General features: G+C 45.7%; 1 protein-coding gene across 1 annotated transcript; it reads right to left on the bottom strand.

Annotated features, from left to right (window-relative positions):
• Positions 1 to 4323: 4323 nt before the first annotated feature.
• LOC128098681 (GTPase IMAP family member 4-like) lies at positions 4324 to 16097 on the bottom strand. The gene is made up of 3 exons (XM_052720003.1): positions 16050 to 16097; positions 13102 to 13173; positions 4324 to 8512 (listed from the first exon to the last, which is right to left on the bottom strand). Exons 2-3 carry the CDS (start codon positions 13157 to 13159, stop codon positions 7581 to 7583), a joined length of 990 nt encoding a protein of 329 aa, XP_052575963.1. The 5' UTR covers positions 13160 to 13173; positions 16050 to 16097; the 3' UTR covers positions 4324 to 7580.
• Between the last annotated feature and the right edge of the window lie 890 nt (positions 16098 to 16987).

The raw sequence follows: 16987 nt of genomic DNA, 5'->3' as shown, positions 1-16987 counted from the left end.
AGGGGTCACTCTTACCCACTGGTGAGGGGCAGGGACAGTCCTCTGGCTCTTAGGACCCCAGGGCCAGCTCCTCCACCTTCCTCAAGGGTTGATGGGCAGAGGAGGGAGGGCATCTTTCCCCTGTCCATGTCTCCACAAAACAAATAGGAAAAGGGGACAGCTCTCCCATGCTCACTCCTTCGGGGCTGACTCACCCACACCTCAGCCAACAGGGTTGTCTCTATTGTGTTGCTCTGGCGAGATGCAGGGCCTGCCCTCCTGAGTATTATAGCTGGAGGGGCGCAGAGGCAGCTCTCTCACTCTTGTTACCTCAGGGACAGCTCTCCCACCTGCCTTAGGTGCTGATGGGTGGAGGGGGGGAAGGGCATCTCTCCCCAGCCCATGCCACCATATGGCAGATGAAGGGTGGGGCCAGGTCTCTCACACGTTCTCAGGGTTGGCTCATCTGTGCCCTTGTAACAGGATCAGCTCTGCTGTGCTGTCCAGATGATGTGCAGGGCTGGTAAGGGGGTCAGCTCCCTCGCCAGCTGGAGGTAGGAGGGGGTAGGTGGAGGAGGTCTTTCCATCATCCCCACCACCTCACCACAGACTAAGGAGGCAGTACCAGCTATGTCCCTCTCACGCTCTCAGGGCTGCTGTTCCGTGCCGTCTACAGGGTCAGCTCTGCTGTGCTGCCCAGGTGAGGTTCATAGCCTGTTCTCTTGAGTGCCAGCTGGTGAGGGGTTCAGTCAGGTCCCTCACCTGCTGCAGGTGGTGAGGGGTGAAGGGAGGAGGGCATCTTTTCCTCACCCATACCACCACATGGGATGTGAGAAGGGCGTGACCTGCCCTCCCATTACCATGCCCTCAGGGCCATCTCACCCATGCCCCTGCACATGGGGTCAGCTTTATTGTGCTGACCAGGTGAGGTGTAGGACCCTCTCTCCTGAGTGCTTGAGCCGGAGAGTGGAAGGACCAGTTCTCCCTAGAGTTGTGCCCGTGGGGTCAGGGCCAACTCTGTACAGCCCTGTCCTCTCAGCTTTTGGTGGTATAAGGGGCCAGGGACATCAACAGAGACCACCGCTGTGTCAAGCCAGGAACCCAGATGTGGGTCCCAGCAGCAGCCCAGGCCCAGACATCACCTTGGCACTGGGTGGCAATAAAGCCCCTCACCTCAGCCCACTCGCTTCCTCTCTCACCTCTTCAGACATGCCTCTGTCCACAGGACATGAACCATTCTCTCTGTCTCTCTCTGTCTCTCTCTCTGTCTCTGTCTCTCTGTCTCTCTCTCTGTCTCTCACCCACACCATATCTCTGCTCACTCTAATAGTGCCCCTCTGGCTAGTGCTGCAAAGTGCTAGGTGTGCCTGTGTTTTCTCCTTGGAGACTGGGGTGGAGAGCACCAAGCCTGTACATGGGTCTCCTTTTCCTGCTCACTTAGCCATGATGCTGGGCTGGGCCATGCTTCCTCATCACAAAGAGATCCTAACATGCCCAGCCACCCTGTGGGTGCAGAGGCTCTACTGAAGTCCTATGGCAGGTTGGGTCTAGAAGGTGCTTGGCTGAGTTCCACCTGCCCCGGCCACATACCGAGGGGTCGGAGGCATTGGGGGAGTCCCTCGGTGGGCCCTAAAATGAATATTTTTTAAAAAAGAAGATAAGGGCATTGTTTACTTTGTTGCTCTAATAAAATACAATGAGCAAAAGCTACTTGTGGAAGAGTTTATTTTGGTTTATGGTTCTAGATGGAATGTCCAAAATGGCAAGGGAAGCGTGGTAGGAGCTGACCAGAGCAGGAGGCTGATGGATCAATCAAGTAAATGGTGGGTAAGGCTATAAACTCTCAAATGTAGTCAGATTTTTCTTTGGACCACCAGCTCACAAAAAGTGACACCAAGACTTACTATTAATTATGAAGGCTCAGCCTATACCTTAGGCTTGTTCTACTAGCTCTTATCATTTAAATTAACACATTTATATTAGTCTACTTTTTGCCTCATGGCTTTTTATCTCTCTTCCATCTTGTACCTCCTGTTTCCTCTCTGTGTCCTCTGGCATCTCTGCTGTGCCTAGATTCATCTCCCCTTCTTTTCTCTCTCCCGGAAGTCCCGCCTAGCCTCTTCCTGTCTAGCTATTGACCATTTAGCTCTCTATTAAACCAATCAGAAGACACCTTGACAAAGGCACATCTTCACAGTGTACAAAAAGATTACTCCACAACACTCCAATCCTGTCCCCAGTGAGGTCCATCTTTCAGTAAGGCTGCACCTCCCACAATCTCTCCAAACAGCGCCACCAACTGGGAGCCAAGTGTTCAAATACCTGAGCCTATGGGGGACACTTCTCATTCAAACCTCCACAGTATGCAGCAAACTAGACTTAACTGACTTATATAAAGGAAGAAGGAAATTGTGTCACTTGCAGAACCATGGATGGAATTGTAGGTCATCACATTAAGGGAAATAGAGCAGATTCAGAAAAGCAAATATTGCAAGTTTTCTCTCATATATTGAAGCTAAAATGTTTTAAGAGAAATGAAGCAGAAAGGGGTGTATTTGGGAAAAGGAAGGGGAGCAAAAGGTGGGCAAAGAAAAGAGAAGATAGTGTGGGGGTGTGAATATGATCAAAGTGTGTGTGTGTGTGTGTGTGTGTGTGTGTGTGTGTGTGTGTGTGTATGAAGATGTCATAAGAAAACTCAACAACCAATATATGGAAAAATAAATGTGTAGAGACAAATTCTGTAGCTTTGTGCTATTTAGGTTAAAAGAAAATGAGCATTCTAAAGCTGAAGGTCTGCTCTGTGTTAATAGGGTAAATATCAGACTAGTTTGTATTACTACAGTCCAGACTCTTACTTACCTGGGAGCTCTGGAGGCATCCTCCAAAGGAAGGAGATATGCCTTATATCACCACTAATATTCACCATTCAAGATGATGGTAATGTTAACCAATACATTCAGGCATGGTAAATAAATTAGGGAGTGTACAGCTTCATTTTTTGTCAATTTAACGCAGGCTGGTGTCATCTGGGAAGAGGGAACCTCAATTGGAGAAAAATTTCTCCATTAGACTGGCCTATAGCTCAATCTATAGGACATTTTCTTGATTAGTGATGGATATAGGAGGGTCCAGCCCACTCACTGTGGGAGTTACCTCTGTTGTAGAATATTACTTTAACTATGTAAAGGTGTGTTACATTTGTTTATGATGTGGAATATTACTTTAACTAGACAAAAATGTGTTACATTTTTATGCTGCAGTTGTTTAATTATGTAAATATGGATTACTAGGCAGGCATCTGATTGGTTTAATAAAAAACTGAATAGCCAATAGCTAGGAAGTAGAGGGATAGGCGGGGCTGGTAGGCAGAGAGAATAAATAGGAGGAAGAATCTAGATTCGAGAAAGAAGAGAAGGAGAGAACGAGGGAGAAAGAGAGGGAGATGTCCAGGGCCAAGCAGCCAGGCAGCCACCAGCCATCCAGACACAGAGTAGGACATACAAAATAAAAGAAAGGTAGAAATCCCAGAGACAAAATGTAGATGAAGAGAAACAGGTTAGATTAAGTTATAAGAGTTAGTGGGACAAGCATAAGGTAAGACCGAGCATTCATAACTATTAATAAGTCTCCATGTCATGATTTGGGAGCTGGTTGGTGGCCCAAAAGAAAGACTGCTACAATCATTCTTAGTTAAGTGGTCCTGGGCTATATTTAAAAAGTTAAGCTAAGCAAGCCATGGACAGCGAGAAAGTAAGCAGCAATCCTCCATGGCCTCTGCATCAGTTCCTTTCTCCAGTTTTCAGGCCTGAGTTCCTGTCCTGGTCTCCCTTCGTGATGGATTGTAACTTTTGAGAAGAAATAAACCCTTTCCTCCCCAAGCGGCTTTCAGCTGTGGTGTTTATCCCAGCAGACTGCCTCGGCCCCTACACTCTTTCCACCCCATTACATGAAGTCCCCTGAACCGAGGATGCAGGAGTTGTGTTGTGGGTGTATCAGGTAGGGCTGGGCACATCACGGTGAGTTGTTCTCTGCATCTTGACTAGTAACTCTCTGTAATGGTCACCTGCTGCTGGAAGAAGCTTAGAGAAGCCAATTTCAAGGTAGGAAAGAACCAATTGAGCTGTCACAGGTGACCACCGGGAAATATTGGGACGAAGCACTGGGGATTCCTAGACACTAATAAGTGAGGATAACTCTGAAGAAATGCACACTGTAGCTAGAGTTTTCCTGCCTGGCCCACAGTCAGAACAAATCTCTATCACCCACCAGTCCCACAGGCACTCAGACCCGACCAAGTAAACACAGAGACTTATATTGGTTACAAACTGTATGGCCGTGGCAGGCTTCTTGCTAACTGTTCTTACAGCTTAAATTAATCCATTTCCATTAATCTATACCTTGCCACATGGCTCATGGCTTACCGGCATCTTCACATGCTGTTTCTCATCATGGCAGCTGGCAGTGTCTCTCTGACTCAGCCTTCCACTTCCCAGCTTTATTCTCCTCCTTGTCCCACCTACACTTCCTGCCTAGCCAATGGCCAATCAGTGTTTTATTTATTGACTAATTAGCAACACATTTGCAATACAGAACATCCCACAGCACTTCCCCCCCCCTTTTTTTTTCCAAAAAGGAAGGTTTTAACCTTAACAAAGTAAAATTACATATAATTTGGGAATTTGGGCGTAGCTTCTCTTACTACTTCCTGCTGGAGAGGGGTGCTGTATCTTATGGGGACACAAAGAAAATTTTAGGATTATGGAGTAGTCCATGAGGGTGTATTGTCTGAGCCAGTTGCCTTCAAACCATTCTGGATGTTGGATCATCTGGGCCATGGTGTCATTGAAGACCTTTCAGGTGGTCTTGGCTGGTCAAACCTGATGTATCTTAATCTGGAACAAATCCATAGCCTTTGGCTTTCTGTGGGAACAAAAGCAGAGACTCTTTTCCAAAGCAACATATCCTTATATCCAAATTTTGAAGTCAAGGTACCTTTAAAATATACATATTGGTTTAACTCAACATCTTTTATGATCAAATGTTTTTCTGCAGTTAAAAATCCCAAAGACAACACAATCCAGATTCTCTGTGTAATATTCATCTTCACGTGGCTTATTTTTTATATTAATTTTACTGTCTCTTTAAAGACTTTATTTTTTAAAACTATGTATTTGTTTCTATAACTGTATATATCACCTTTTTTGTCTCTTTCAAGCCTATGTATATTTTACACACATTGTAAACTATTACATCTGAATCTGTCTTATTGTGAATCTATTGCTTTAAACTGCAGCAGCTGCGGCTGCTGGCTCCGCCCACCTCAGCTTCCCAACATGGCTGTGGTACTTTACCACCAGCTCTGGGAGCTATCGTGGGTCTATGCTTTTATCCAAGCAGCATGTAGCCCAGAAACCTCTTTTTTCTGTTTTGTACTAGCAAAGTCTAAATCCACCATGCAGCTTAATGTGCCACTTGCAGAGGCCTCATTCCTACCATATGGCAGGTCGAGCGCGCACACCAGGAACCCGCCAGTAGCTCAAACCAGCAGCTGCCACTCATTTGAGAGAGACAATTAGGAACTGTTTTTAGCTCCGTTTTAGAATCTTTTTTCTTAGTTTTTAGGTGGAAACTCTTGCCACCACGTTGGACACCATTTGTAGATGTAACCAACCTTCTTATTAAATAAGAAACACAGAACCAATGCAAAGAAGAAACCCAAGAGGTCAGAGCTAAGAGCTAAAACCTTACCCTTCCTCCTGCGGTGGTCCTACCTCTCCAAACCAGAGCTACCCCTGTGTTAAAGTCTTTATATAGACTTCCTGTTCTGCCTTCTCATTGGTTGTAAACCCAACCACATGACCGCCTCCTCATGGCCTGCCTGTATAGGCCTTTAGGTTTTCCATGATTGGTATTGATTAAAGGCATGTGTATCCAATAATGGCTGTATCCCTGAACACACAGAGACTTACCCAGCTCTGCCTACCAAGTGCTGGGATTATAAGAGTACGCCACCACTGCCCTGCTTTCCTATGGCTTGCTAATAGCTCTGACCCCCAGGCAACTTTATTTATTAACATACAAAAAACATTTTAATACAAATAAAATGTCACCATAGCACACAAAAAATAAGGAAATAATTCTTGATACCTCTATATTGAAGGAAACTTATGTACCAGGAAAAGCTCACAAATCTCAAAAACTTAGGACACAATTTCTACCACAATATAATAAGGATCCAAAAGGATTGTGGTGTTTGAACAGTGAAGAATTGAGAATGTGGCCTAAAGATTTCAGAGGAAAGAAGAGGATGAGCCTAGGGGAGTGACTCAGTCAGGACAGTACTTGTCTTGCAAGATTGAGAACCTAAGTTTGACTCCCAGAATGTGTGTAAAAAGCTGCATGTGGTGTTATGCACTGGTACTCTTGGGGCTAGGGAAGTGGAGGTAACAGCATCCTCAGAGGGCATGGGCCAGTCAGTCCAGCCTAACTGGTCAGCTCCAGGCCAATGAGAAGCACTGTCTCGGGAAGGTGGATGGCAACCCTGAGGATGAGACCCGAGATCATCCTCTACCCCCCACATATGCACATGTACCTGCACACACACACACACACACACACACACACATACACATATATGCACATGCACCCACATGCATAAGAAAACAAAACAGAAGATGAGGAGATACCCTGGCAATAAAGTAAGTCTGGCTGAAAAAACACCTTAAACTTTTACCAATAAAACAAAATTCATCTCTGTGCTATAACAGCAGCGCCATCCTCCAAGACAAAACAGATTCCACTTCTGAACAAGTATGAAGCAGCTGAAAAGTTTATTGTCACAATAATAAGCAAATTAGCTGGGTGGGGCAGAAGAGGCACAAGCTAGATGTATTGGGGTACGGGGTGGGGCTGGAGCAGTCAGATCATTTCCCAAGGAGAGAGCTGACTTCATCAAACTGGTCAAAAGGTTGATGAGAGCTTCTAGAGGTGCACTCGAACACAGCAAACTCTGTAAATTGTCTGTGAGATTGCTAATCTGTGCTCATCTTGGACTACTTGACTTAGGGGATTTGCCTTGTCTTCAAAGGGCAGACAGGGAACAATTTGAGGCTCTTTACGAACATGTAATAAAACAAACCGACATTCACTGAGAACTATACAGCCATCTATTTCTGTCTGAAGATTACCTCATGCAAAGCACTGAAGTTCCTAATGAAACATAGAAGACTGTTGTCTAGAAAGTGAGCAGCAATGTATAGAAGCTGCAGGTGAAGACTATTGTCAAGAATCCGGAGAAGGAAGAGTGGGTGCATCTCATAGTCATCTTCTAGGGACTCCTGGGTGGCTTTCTCTGAGGAAGAACACAGGGGTGGCAAGCATTCATACATTCTGCTTTGGAGTTTCACAGATTGAGGATTGGTCAGTTTTTGGATAAGTCAATTGAACATCTACCAAATGTCAAAGGCGACCTATAGTTCATTCCTTAGTCCTGGAAGATGGAAACTAAAGCATTTGGACATTGAGGAGTGAGTCCTGCAGGGCAGAGTTTTGGGGGCAGGGATGCAGAAAATAGGGATAAGGTATAGTCTTGTAGACTAGGTCTAGTCGTCTTGCATAAACTGATTGAAGACAAATTGAGCAATCTCCCATGCTTTCATGATTAATTCAAGTATCGTATTTTGGCGCTCAACTTCCTGCCTAGCATTTTGCTGCCTCTGTGCATAGTGGGCCTCTGCTCTGGTGAATTCCCTCTCCATTTGAGCCTTTCTCCTTTCCCTCTCCAGCTGATCTCTCAGATCTCTAATCTGTTCTTCATACTCATGTATTATCCTTTCTCGCTCTCTCTCGAACTCCTCTCTGTAACGTTCTTGCCTCTCCCGGGTTTGTTTCTGAATCTCTTCCTCAGCGCTTTTGTACATCTTGTTGGTAAAGCATCTTCCATCATTTTCCATCACCATGCGCTGGACCAAGGTCAACAGCTGTGTCCTCTGCTCCTTCTGTTCAGCTCCTGATGCTTTGTTGTTGAACAAACAGTAGCGATCCTCGAACTTATGGATCAGCTCTTTAACGAATTCAGGAGCCGTCTCTAAGTACTCCTGGATATCAGTGTCTTCCAAGTCATCCTTCCTGGTGAGCAAGAGAATCATGAATCTTCTAGCCTTCTTTCCAAACATGTTCAGAATCTTCTGTGTAGCCTTATGGTCTTCCACAGTGTAACGCCCCAATGGGACCACCAGGAGCAGAGCATGAGGCCCTGGGGAGGTCAGGGCAACACACCGAGCTATCTCTTTTCTTGTGTCAACTTCTGGTACCTCAGTGTCAAAAACACCAGGCGTATCCACGACAACGACCTCTCTCCCATCCCAGGTGCTCACCCTTTTCTCACAGACCTTGGTAATGGATTTTGGACAAATGCCAGAATAAAACGCTTTCTCTCCGAGGATGCTATTCCCTGTTGCACTCTTTCCTGCTCCGGTTTTTCCCAGTAAGACAATTCTCAGTTGGGAATTTTCCTGGTCTTGGTTTGCAAACCCTAGAACATGAAAAAAACAAAATTAAGTGCGGACTCGGCCCCCAACAGTTAAGCACATAGAGTCCCACCTTCCAGTGCCTGCTCTCCTGCTGCTCCACTCACAGGGGCTCCCTCTTGCTGTCACCTCTGCCCCCAGGGTCTGCAAACAGCCTCTGGGTCTAATGACCATCTGGAAGGACTGGACAGCAAGGAGCTCCAGCAAGTGCCTCCCTTGGTCTCTCTTCTTCACTGCCTCTGGACAACATTCTTTTGAACTCCTCATTCTGACCCTTTGTGACTCCCAAGCCCCCAGAGGAGAAATAAGAGTTTCAGAAAAGAACTGTGAGCTGCTTCCAACAGCCGCCCCACTAAAGGAATCCAGGGCAGCACACAAAGTATGGGTTTGGGGCATCAACAGGGAAGGATGTATTTTTTTCTGATTTGTATTTAAAAATGACTTTTCTTCTTCCAACTGAGAGCCAAGTAGGGGTGACATACAAGCTTTATGATAGTTCCCCATGCTGACCTAGGCCATCTGCATATATGTTACAGTTGTGTAGCTTGGTCTCTTCTGGGACTTCTTTAACAGTGGGAAGAAGGGCCATCTCCAAATCTTTTACTGGCTTTTGGGACCCTCCTCCTCATACTGGGTCACCTTGCTCAGCCTTAATACAAGGAGAGGTGCTTAGTATTCCTGCAACTTGATACGCCATGTTTTGTTGATATTCATTATGGAAGTATTTGCCCTTTCCTGGATGGAGATAGAGGAGGAGGAGATTTGGGGGTGGGAGCAGCATGGTGGAGGGGGAGAGACTGGGAGAGAGGATGGGGGGAGGCTGTGGTTGAGATGTAAAATAAATAGTTAAATAAAAATAAAGACTCAGGAGAAAAAAATGATAGTTCCCCATGTTTGGAAACCAGAATCCCAGGATGAAAGAAAGAATATTACTGAGAACACAGTCTGAGATGTTCTAAGAAAAGATGTGAGGGTCGTTCCCATCAGCGTTTACTGAGCTCCACAATGTAGTACCACATCTGAAGGGTTCTCTTGGGCATTGGTTTCTTGGCCATAGGAAGGAAGAATGGGAAAAAGCACCAATCATAGCTCCTGTGCCACAATTAGCCAGTGTTGATACCATGTGATGATGATCCCTGGCTAGATTGCAACACATACCCCAATCCTTCCCATCCCTGAATCCCCTCCTCTTTGGGATGGAGATTTTCAGCTTTTCCCAGTAAAATGTAGCCGGTGGGTCTGGATCTGAGGACACTATGGCACTAGTGACACTATGACACACATAGTGGAGGACACTCTGCTCCCGAGGACCAGGAAGCAAAACTTCCAAGAGCCCTTAAGCAACGTGGCCTGTCTGCTCCTTGGGCTCCTCTGCGACTGCCAGGTGAAGACACCTGGACTAGCTTGCTGGACAGCAGCAGCCATGCGGTGACACATTGTGGACCCTAATAAAAGTAGCCTGAAGATCAGAGGACAGAACAAGCCATGGATTAAACATAGAAGCCAGGCAGTGGTGGCACACACCTTGAATCCTCAGGAGGCAGAGATCCCTCTGGATCTCTGTGAGTTCAAAGCCACCCTGGATTGCATGAGATTGATTCAGTCTAGGAAGGAAACAGAGCCAGGCAGTGGTGGCACACACCTTTAATCCCAGTACTTGGGAATCACACGTCTCTAATCCCAGCACTAAGAATAAACTAATATGGCTGGCAGAGAAAGGTATATAAGGTGTGAAGAGACAGGAACTCGAGCCTTTGGCTTGGCCTTTCATGACAGAGCTTTTTGGCTTGGCTTTTCATGAGAGTCTTTGAGCTGGGGACACAGAAGCAAACAGTCAGGCTCTCTTTTGGCTGGAGCTTTTTGGCTTAGGCTTTTGACTAAGTTCTTTCAGCTGAGGCTTTTTCTGCTGAAGACTCAGAAGCAAACAGTCAGAGGATTCGTGGAGTTGGTGAGGTAAGACATGGCTGTGACCTGTTCCTTTGTCTCTCTGATGTTTCAACATTTACCCTAATATCTGGCTCAAAATTTTTTTTTATTAATAAGACCTTTTAAAAATAGAGCAACACAGCCAGGCAAGATCCCCACCACCCTGGCCTGCCTAAGAGGTAGATGACTACACCCAAGCTTCTTAGACTGCAGGCTGTGACCCCCATGTGGGGCCACAAAGCTGGACATGTGGAGGAGGAGAAACAGTTAGCAACAGTGAGGGATTCTGAACCCACAATGACTAAAACTGATTTTGAAATCAAAGGTGTAATGAATCTGTAATGTCTCTGACAGCACTTCCCTGTGTTCTATGATGAAACAGCAACCTTGGTTCTGACCAAACCCACCAATCCTTTGTCTTGCTCATATCATGCAACACCAATGAACACTGCCCAAACATGATGACTCAGATGGAGACTATTGCCACTTTCTAGTATGGACTTAGTGAATGCAGTTCTTACAATTGATTATTGAAAAATTAAAATATCAATTGACCCTGAAAAATGTCTGAGATGTTCTATCCTGCAGTATCAAATGTTCAATCAAGACTTATGTATGCAAAACATAACCCAAGCATATCCTCCTCACTAGTGTGCAAATATGCTTTTTTTGAAGTTGAAGAAAAACAATACATTCATTAACTTTAATTTTCTTATTTACTTTCTTTGTACATGCCATACACTTCTTCAGTGTTGTCAAGGACTAGTTGTTCAACACAACTTGTACATAGGAATAGTGTGCAATGCAGGTACTCACAAGAGTTAACATCTCTATTGCTCACATAACTACATTTTCGTGGTGAAAACACTTAAAATCTATGTTCTTATCAACTGTAAAATACAGTATTAAGTATGTTCACTATGTTGTGTAACAGGGCTCCAGAATGTGTTCATCCTAGCTAAGTAAAACTCCTCACAATATGAACGGGGCAAATATGCTTTAATCTTTCAGAAACGGTAAATTATATATGTGTGTGTGTGTGTGTGTGTGTGTGTGTGTATACCAAAAATTCATTTCAAATTTCTTATGTTTGACTTGTAACCTATTTTATATGCCTATGTACCTAGAGTCACATAAACATTTCTTGAGGAAAAAGCAGCAATGGGGGGAGGGGTGGAGTTTAATAAGCCCTGAAGTACACACATCTGCAAATCTATCAAGACCCTGACAGGGAACCACTAGTTTGTCAGGGGTACATGAATGACAGATCTGTGAGGCTATCAGGACTCTGACAGGGAACCAGTAGCTTGCCACAAGCACATGAGTGAGTACCCAACTTATCAGATGTGGTTCAGATCCCAGGAATGCCTAACAGACTCACAGCATCTGGAGCCAAAGAAATGGGTGATGTTTTACGCTACTGCATTGTAAGGTAGTTTGATAAACCAGCAGAATCTCAAGTGACATAGTGAACATGGTGGACAGAGGAACTGGAGTGCTCAGTGACACATTGATTCAGTTGTTGGGGAGATGAGGACCCTGGGAGAAGGGACCCAGATGGGGGATCAATAACCCCACATTGTTCTCTCCTCCTTTAGCACAGGGAGAGTTTCTGCTATGTTCACACTGTAGGAAGAAGGAAGTGAGACACTGTGCTTAAGTCAGGCATGGTAGTTCACTCATACCTGTCAGCGGGACTTGGGGGAAAAGAGCAGGATGGCTGTCACAAGCTGTTGTAGAATATTATTTTAACATATGTTACATTTGTTTATGTTGTGGAACATTTGTTTAATGATGCAAAGATGTGTTGCATTCTTTTAGGTTGCATTTGTTTAACTCTGTGAAGCTGTGTTACTTTGCCTGTCTAAAACACCTGATGGTCTAATAAAGTGCTGAACGGCCAATAGCAAGGCAGGAAAAAGGATAGGCAGGGCTGGGAGGCAGTGCGAATAAATAGAAGGAGAAATCTGGAGGAAAAAAAAAGGAAAAAGAACAAGAGAACAATGAGAGGGGGATGCTAGGGGCCAACCACCCAGCCACCCAGCCACCCAGCCACCCAGCCACCCAGGCAGCCATGGAGTAAGAGTGAAAGTAAGATACACAGAAGGAAGAAAAGGAAAAAGCCCAGGGGCAAAAGGTAGATAGGATAGTTTAAAGTTAAGAAAAGCTGGCAGGAAGGAAGCAGAGCTAAGGCCAGGCATGTATAAGCCAGAATAAGCCTCTGTGTGTGATTTATTTGGAAGCTGAGGAGCGGCCCCCAAAGAGTAAAGAACAAAAACAGCAGCAGGAGGCTGCAAGCTGGCCTAGGCCACAGTGTGAAAGCCTGTGTCAAAACAAACAAGGGGGGATGGAAAGAGGAAGGGAGGGAGGGCCCTGGTCTGGACCAGTGAGAGGCCATTAGGTTTCTCCTGCTTAGCCTGATGGACATGTCCTAAGAAGAGAGCAGGAAGAATCAAGAGACCCCGCAGAGCCGAGAAATATGAGGACAGCAGCCGGAAATACTTTGCTCCTGCTGTGTGGGGACTGATGGTCAAGACAGGAGGGATTCCACCCTCCCTGCGGCCTTCTCACTTCTCCTGCAGCTCAGCCACCCACGCCTCCCCACACCCACACCCATCCCAGCCCTATCCCCCCCCCACTCCATCCCCCGCATCCCAGCTCCTCTCACCATAGCTGGTCCTTGGCTTTCCTGGGACAGACCCCACACCATGGTACCGGGCTGCCATTGTAGCTTGACTCCCTGCAGATAAAGAAACAGCATAGCATTTTAGAATCCTGCCTCCTGTAGCCAACACTAAAGTTTTGGTCATAAACTCCAGACTTTCATGTCTCCTGCCCCATACCCAAAAACCCACCTCAACACTCCATTTTCAGGCTGCTTTTTTTTTTTTTTTTAACACAAACTTAAATACTCCCAGCACCTCCTTGTGCTTGTCCTGGCCCCCATCTTCTCTCGAGCTAGTGAGTGAGTGCTGGGGTGCCTTTTACAAGATGTTCCTTCAGGGTTCCAAACTTCTGGCTCAGCATCTCCTTGTGGCTTTCACTCTTTCCTAGACATCTCTAACAAAGATGGTCAGGACAGAACCCTTGACTGCTCCCCAACCCCAGGCATGGCTCCTTGTCTCGGTGAATGGCAGCCCAGTGCAGCCTGAGGCTCCTGCCAGACCTTGGCCTCCACTACTACACCCTGCTTTCTGCCTTGCATCAGCCCATCACGAAATCTTAATGGCTCTCCTTCCAGAAATCTTACTGTCTCGTCTCTACCTTCACGCTGATCAAATCCACTGCCATTTGCTGTCAGGGTAACAGGCTGGTTCCCAATCATCCCACCCTGGGTCCCTTTCTTACTCTGCCAGCAAATGTCACTTTAAAAATAAAATGGCAGCCAGGCTTGTGGCACATGCCTTTAATCCCAGCAATCGGGAGGCAGAGCCAGGTGGATCTCTGTGAGTTCTGAGTTCGAGGCCAGCCTGGTCTACAGAGCAAGATCCAGGACAGGCACCAAAACTACATGGAGAAACCCTGTCTCGAAAAACCAAACCAAACAAAACAACACAAAGAACAAAACAAAATTAAACAAAGACCACTTTCGCATTCCTCTTTCCTTTTTCCTTTATCAGTGTTAATGGCTGTAAGCACTCTATTCTAGGAATGCATGGACCTGAGGAAGACTAGGTGGCTGAGATGCTAAGAACACTTGCTGCTTTTGCCAAGGGCCAGGGCTCAGTTTCCAGCACCCACATGGCAGCTCACAACTGTCTCTAACTCCAGTTTCAGAGGATCTGATGGGGCCTTCCAACCTCCTGGAGAACCAGACATGCACATGGTACCTGTTTGTATATGTATGTGTGTATATACAATACATTTACATGAAAGCAAAACACTTATACACATAAAATAAAAATATTTTAAGGAAAAAATAAAATTGCACTTTACTTTTCTTACTTGAATTCCCTAGCGGCTTTTGTTTACCTTTAGAAGATGGTTTGAACTAGATCAATGGTCCAGAAGTCCCTGCATGATCATCCCTCTCTGAAGACACTGACCTCTCCTATGTTCCCAGAGTCCTTTCATCTCCTAAGCCTCTTCAGAACTTCCCCTCCCTGGGGGCGCTGCTTAGCCCCTGCTTCCAGAGAGGCCCTGTCCAACCTCTCTGCTGCAGCTGCACCAACCTGAGATGCAGGCCTTCCAGGTCACTTGCTCTTGCTGTAACTGCATAGCAGCCTTTCTTCATCGGGGACATGGGTGTAACATGAGATGATTCTCTAACATTTACTTAGAGAATCTTAGACTATATGACAGGAAACTTCCTGGGGACAGGCACAGCACTGGACAAAGGGTGGGTCTCGGTTCACTAAACAAGCAAATTAACTGTCTTGGTTCTTTGCCTCCCTCAGAACAATAGTGACCTCTGCATACAGCAATCACTTCCATGTTATCCAATACACAGACATGAAGAAACACTCAGCTCGTTTTGAATGCGTCCTTTATCTATTATCCATGAAAATTTTTGAGAAACCTGGAGCTGACTGTTTCCAGGACAGGCTGGAATGTTCCTTCTTATGGACAGAGTCTCCACACAAAGAGCCATCAATTTCAAACGTGAAGCAGAAAGCCAGATGCTTGTTTTGAAATAGGCTCATTCCGTTATGTCTGAGGGCTGGGTGGGTAGAAGACAGCCTCTCATAGACTAGAAAGGGAAACCATTTGACTCTTAACAGAGTTGGTATTGGTGATTAGCGAGGAGACCTGGAAGCAGTCATGTAAAATTTCTCAAGACTTTGGGGGCTGTGTCTTTAGACCCAATTCATATGTCTAACCAGGACCTGTGCTTCTGTGGGTGCTGATTTCATTGACTAAGTCCTCCTCCCTCAGCCTAGGAACACAGATTCATTACTGGCTTCAGAACTGTAGTCACAATGAGTGTAACTTAGAGCTCAACTCTTCCATGAACCTAGGAAAGAATGGTTCCCCACAAGGCAGCTTCCCTGGGGAGCAGCTTGAGGGAAAAAGGTAAGAGCCAGTGAGGACCCTGACCTGTATGCCAGCTTGGATGAGGACACATGCCAAGCTGTGCATGTTAGGGACCTCTCATCCCTTCCTTCTTCTCTCCTTCTCCCACCAAACTAATTCATCCATTCTCTTCCTGGAAGAGTCAAGTTAGACATTTTTTGACCAGTGATGGTACACTTTCTCCATAAGAAAAGGTGGTGAACGCCTTTAATCTTAATCCCAGCACACGAAAGCAGAGGTAGGCAGATCTCTGTGAGATCAAGGCCAGTCTGGTCTACAGAGCTAGTTCTAGGACAGCTAGGGCTGTTGTATAGAGAAACCCTCTCTCTAAAAGCAAAAAAAAAAAAAAAAAACCACAAAAAAGGAAGAAGAAGAAGAAAAGAAAAAGAAAGTATCCTCGAGGCAATGGACCCTGAAGCATACATGAATTTGTAGGACTCAGCAGCCTTCACCACGGATTACAGCCTAAAATTAGCAGGCAGGAAACAGGGACCAATAAGTACCATTTCCAAGGGCAAGTCTGCCAGGAGGTTTACAAGACACAGCCAACAAAGCAGCCCCGTCCGCACCAAATTCAACAGTCTCCCAGTCTCCCAGTCTCACCTGAAACTCTGGGTCCTGTGGCCTCCTCTGATTTCACAGCATTGCTGAAGCCAGAAGAGAGCAGCAGAGAGGAAGTGGGGGGAGGAGCTGTGGAAACACAGTAGTCAAGGGACCCACCCTTCTTCCTAGCTAGCTGCACAGCAGAACTTTCTGCTGTCCTCTTATTCTATGGCATCTAATATAGAACCTATGGGCCCCTGGGAGCTACTGGACACTTGGGATGTGATAAATCAAGTGAGAAATAAAGTATTTCATGGTATTAGTCACTTTTCCCATCATTGGGACTTTTGTTGACTACATACGGTTCATCTTAACAAACAATGGGCAGTCTGCTCCTGTTTGGCACAATATTCTGTAAATATGACTGACAATGAGTTGGTTGGCAGTGATACTGAATCTCCTGTATGCTAACTTACTTAAGAAATGGAGAGGGGAACACTCCCCCACTGTTGGTGGGAATGCAAACTTGTACAACCACTTTGGAAATCAGTATGGTGGTTTCTAAGCAAATTGGGAATCGATCTACCTCAAGACCCAGCCATACCACTCTTGGGCACATACCCAAGGAATGCTCAACCATACCACAAAGATACATGCTCAATTATGTTCATAGCAGCACTATTTGTAATAGCCAGAACCTGGAAACAACCTAGATGCCTGTCAACTGAAGAATGGATTAAGAAAATGTGGTACATATACACAATGGAGTACTACTCAGCAGAGAAAAACAATGACAGCATCAAATTCGCAGGCAAATGGACGGAACTAGAAAATATCATCCTGAGTGAGGTAACCCAAACCCAGAAGGGCAAACATGGTATGTACTCACTCATAAGTGGATACTAGATATAAAGCAAAGAACAATCAGACTGCAACCCACAGAACCAGGGAGGCTACATAGCAGGGGGGGGACCCTAGGATGACTGTGGCTTATAAAT

Source organism: Peromyscus californicus, unplaced genomic scaffold, assembly GCF_007827085.1.
Source record: "Peromyscus californicus insignis strain IS unplaced genomic scaffold, ASM782708v3 Scaffold_6__1_contigs__length_162567912, whole genome shotgun sequence".
NCBI classification, from domain to species: domain Eukaryota; kingdom Metazoa; phylum Chordata; class Mammalia; order Rodentia; family Cricetidae; genus Peromyscus; species Peromyscus californicus.
The sequence above is the reverse complement of the archived record's forward strand: the minus strand, read 5'-3'. Positions and strand labels throughout refer to the sequence as shown.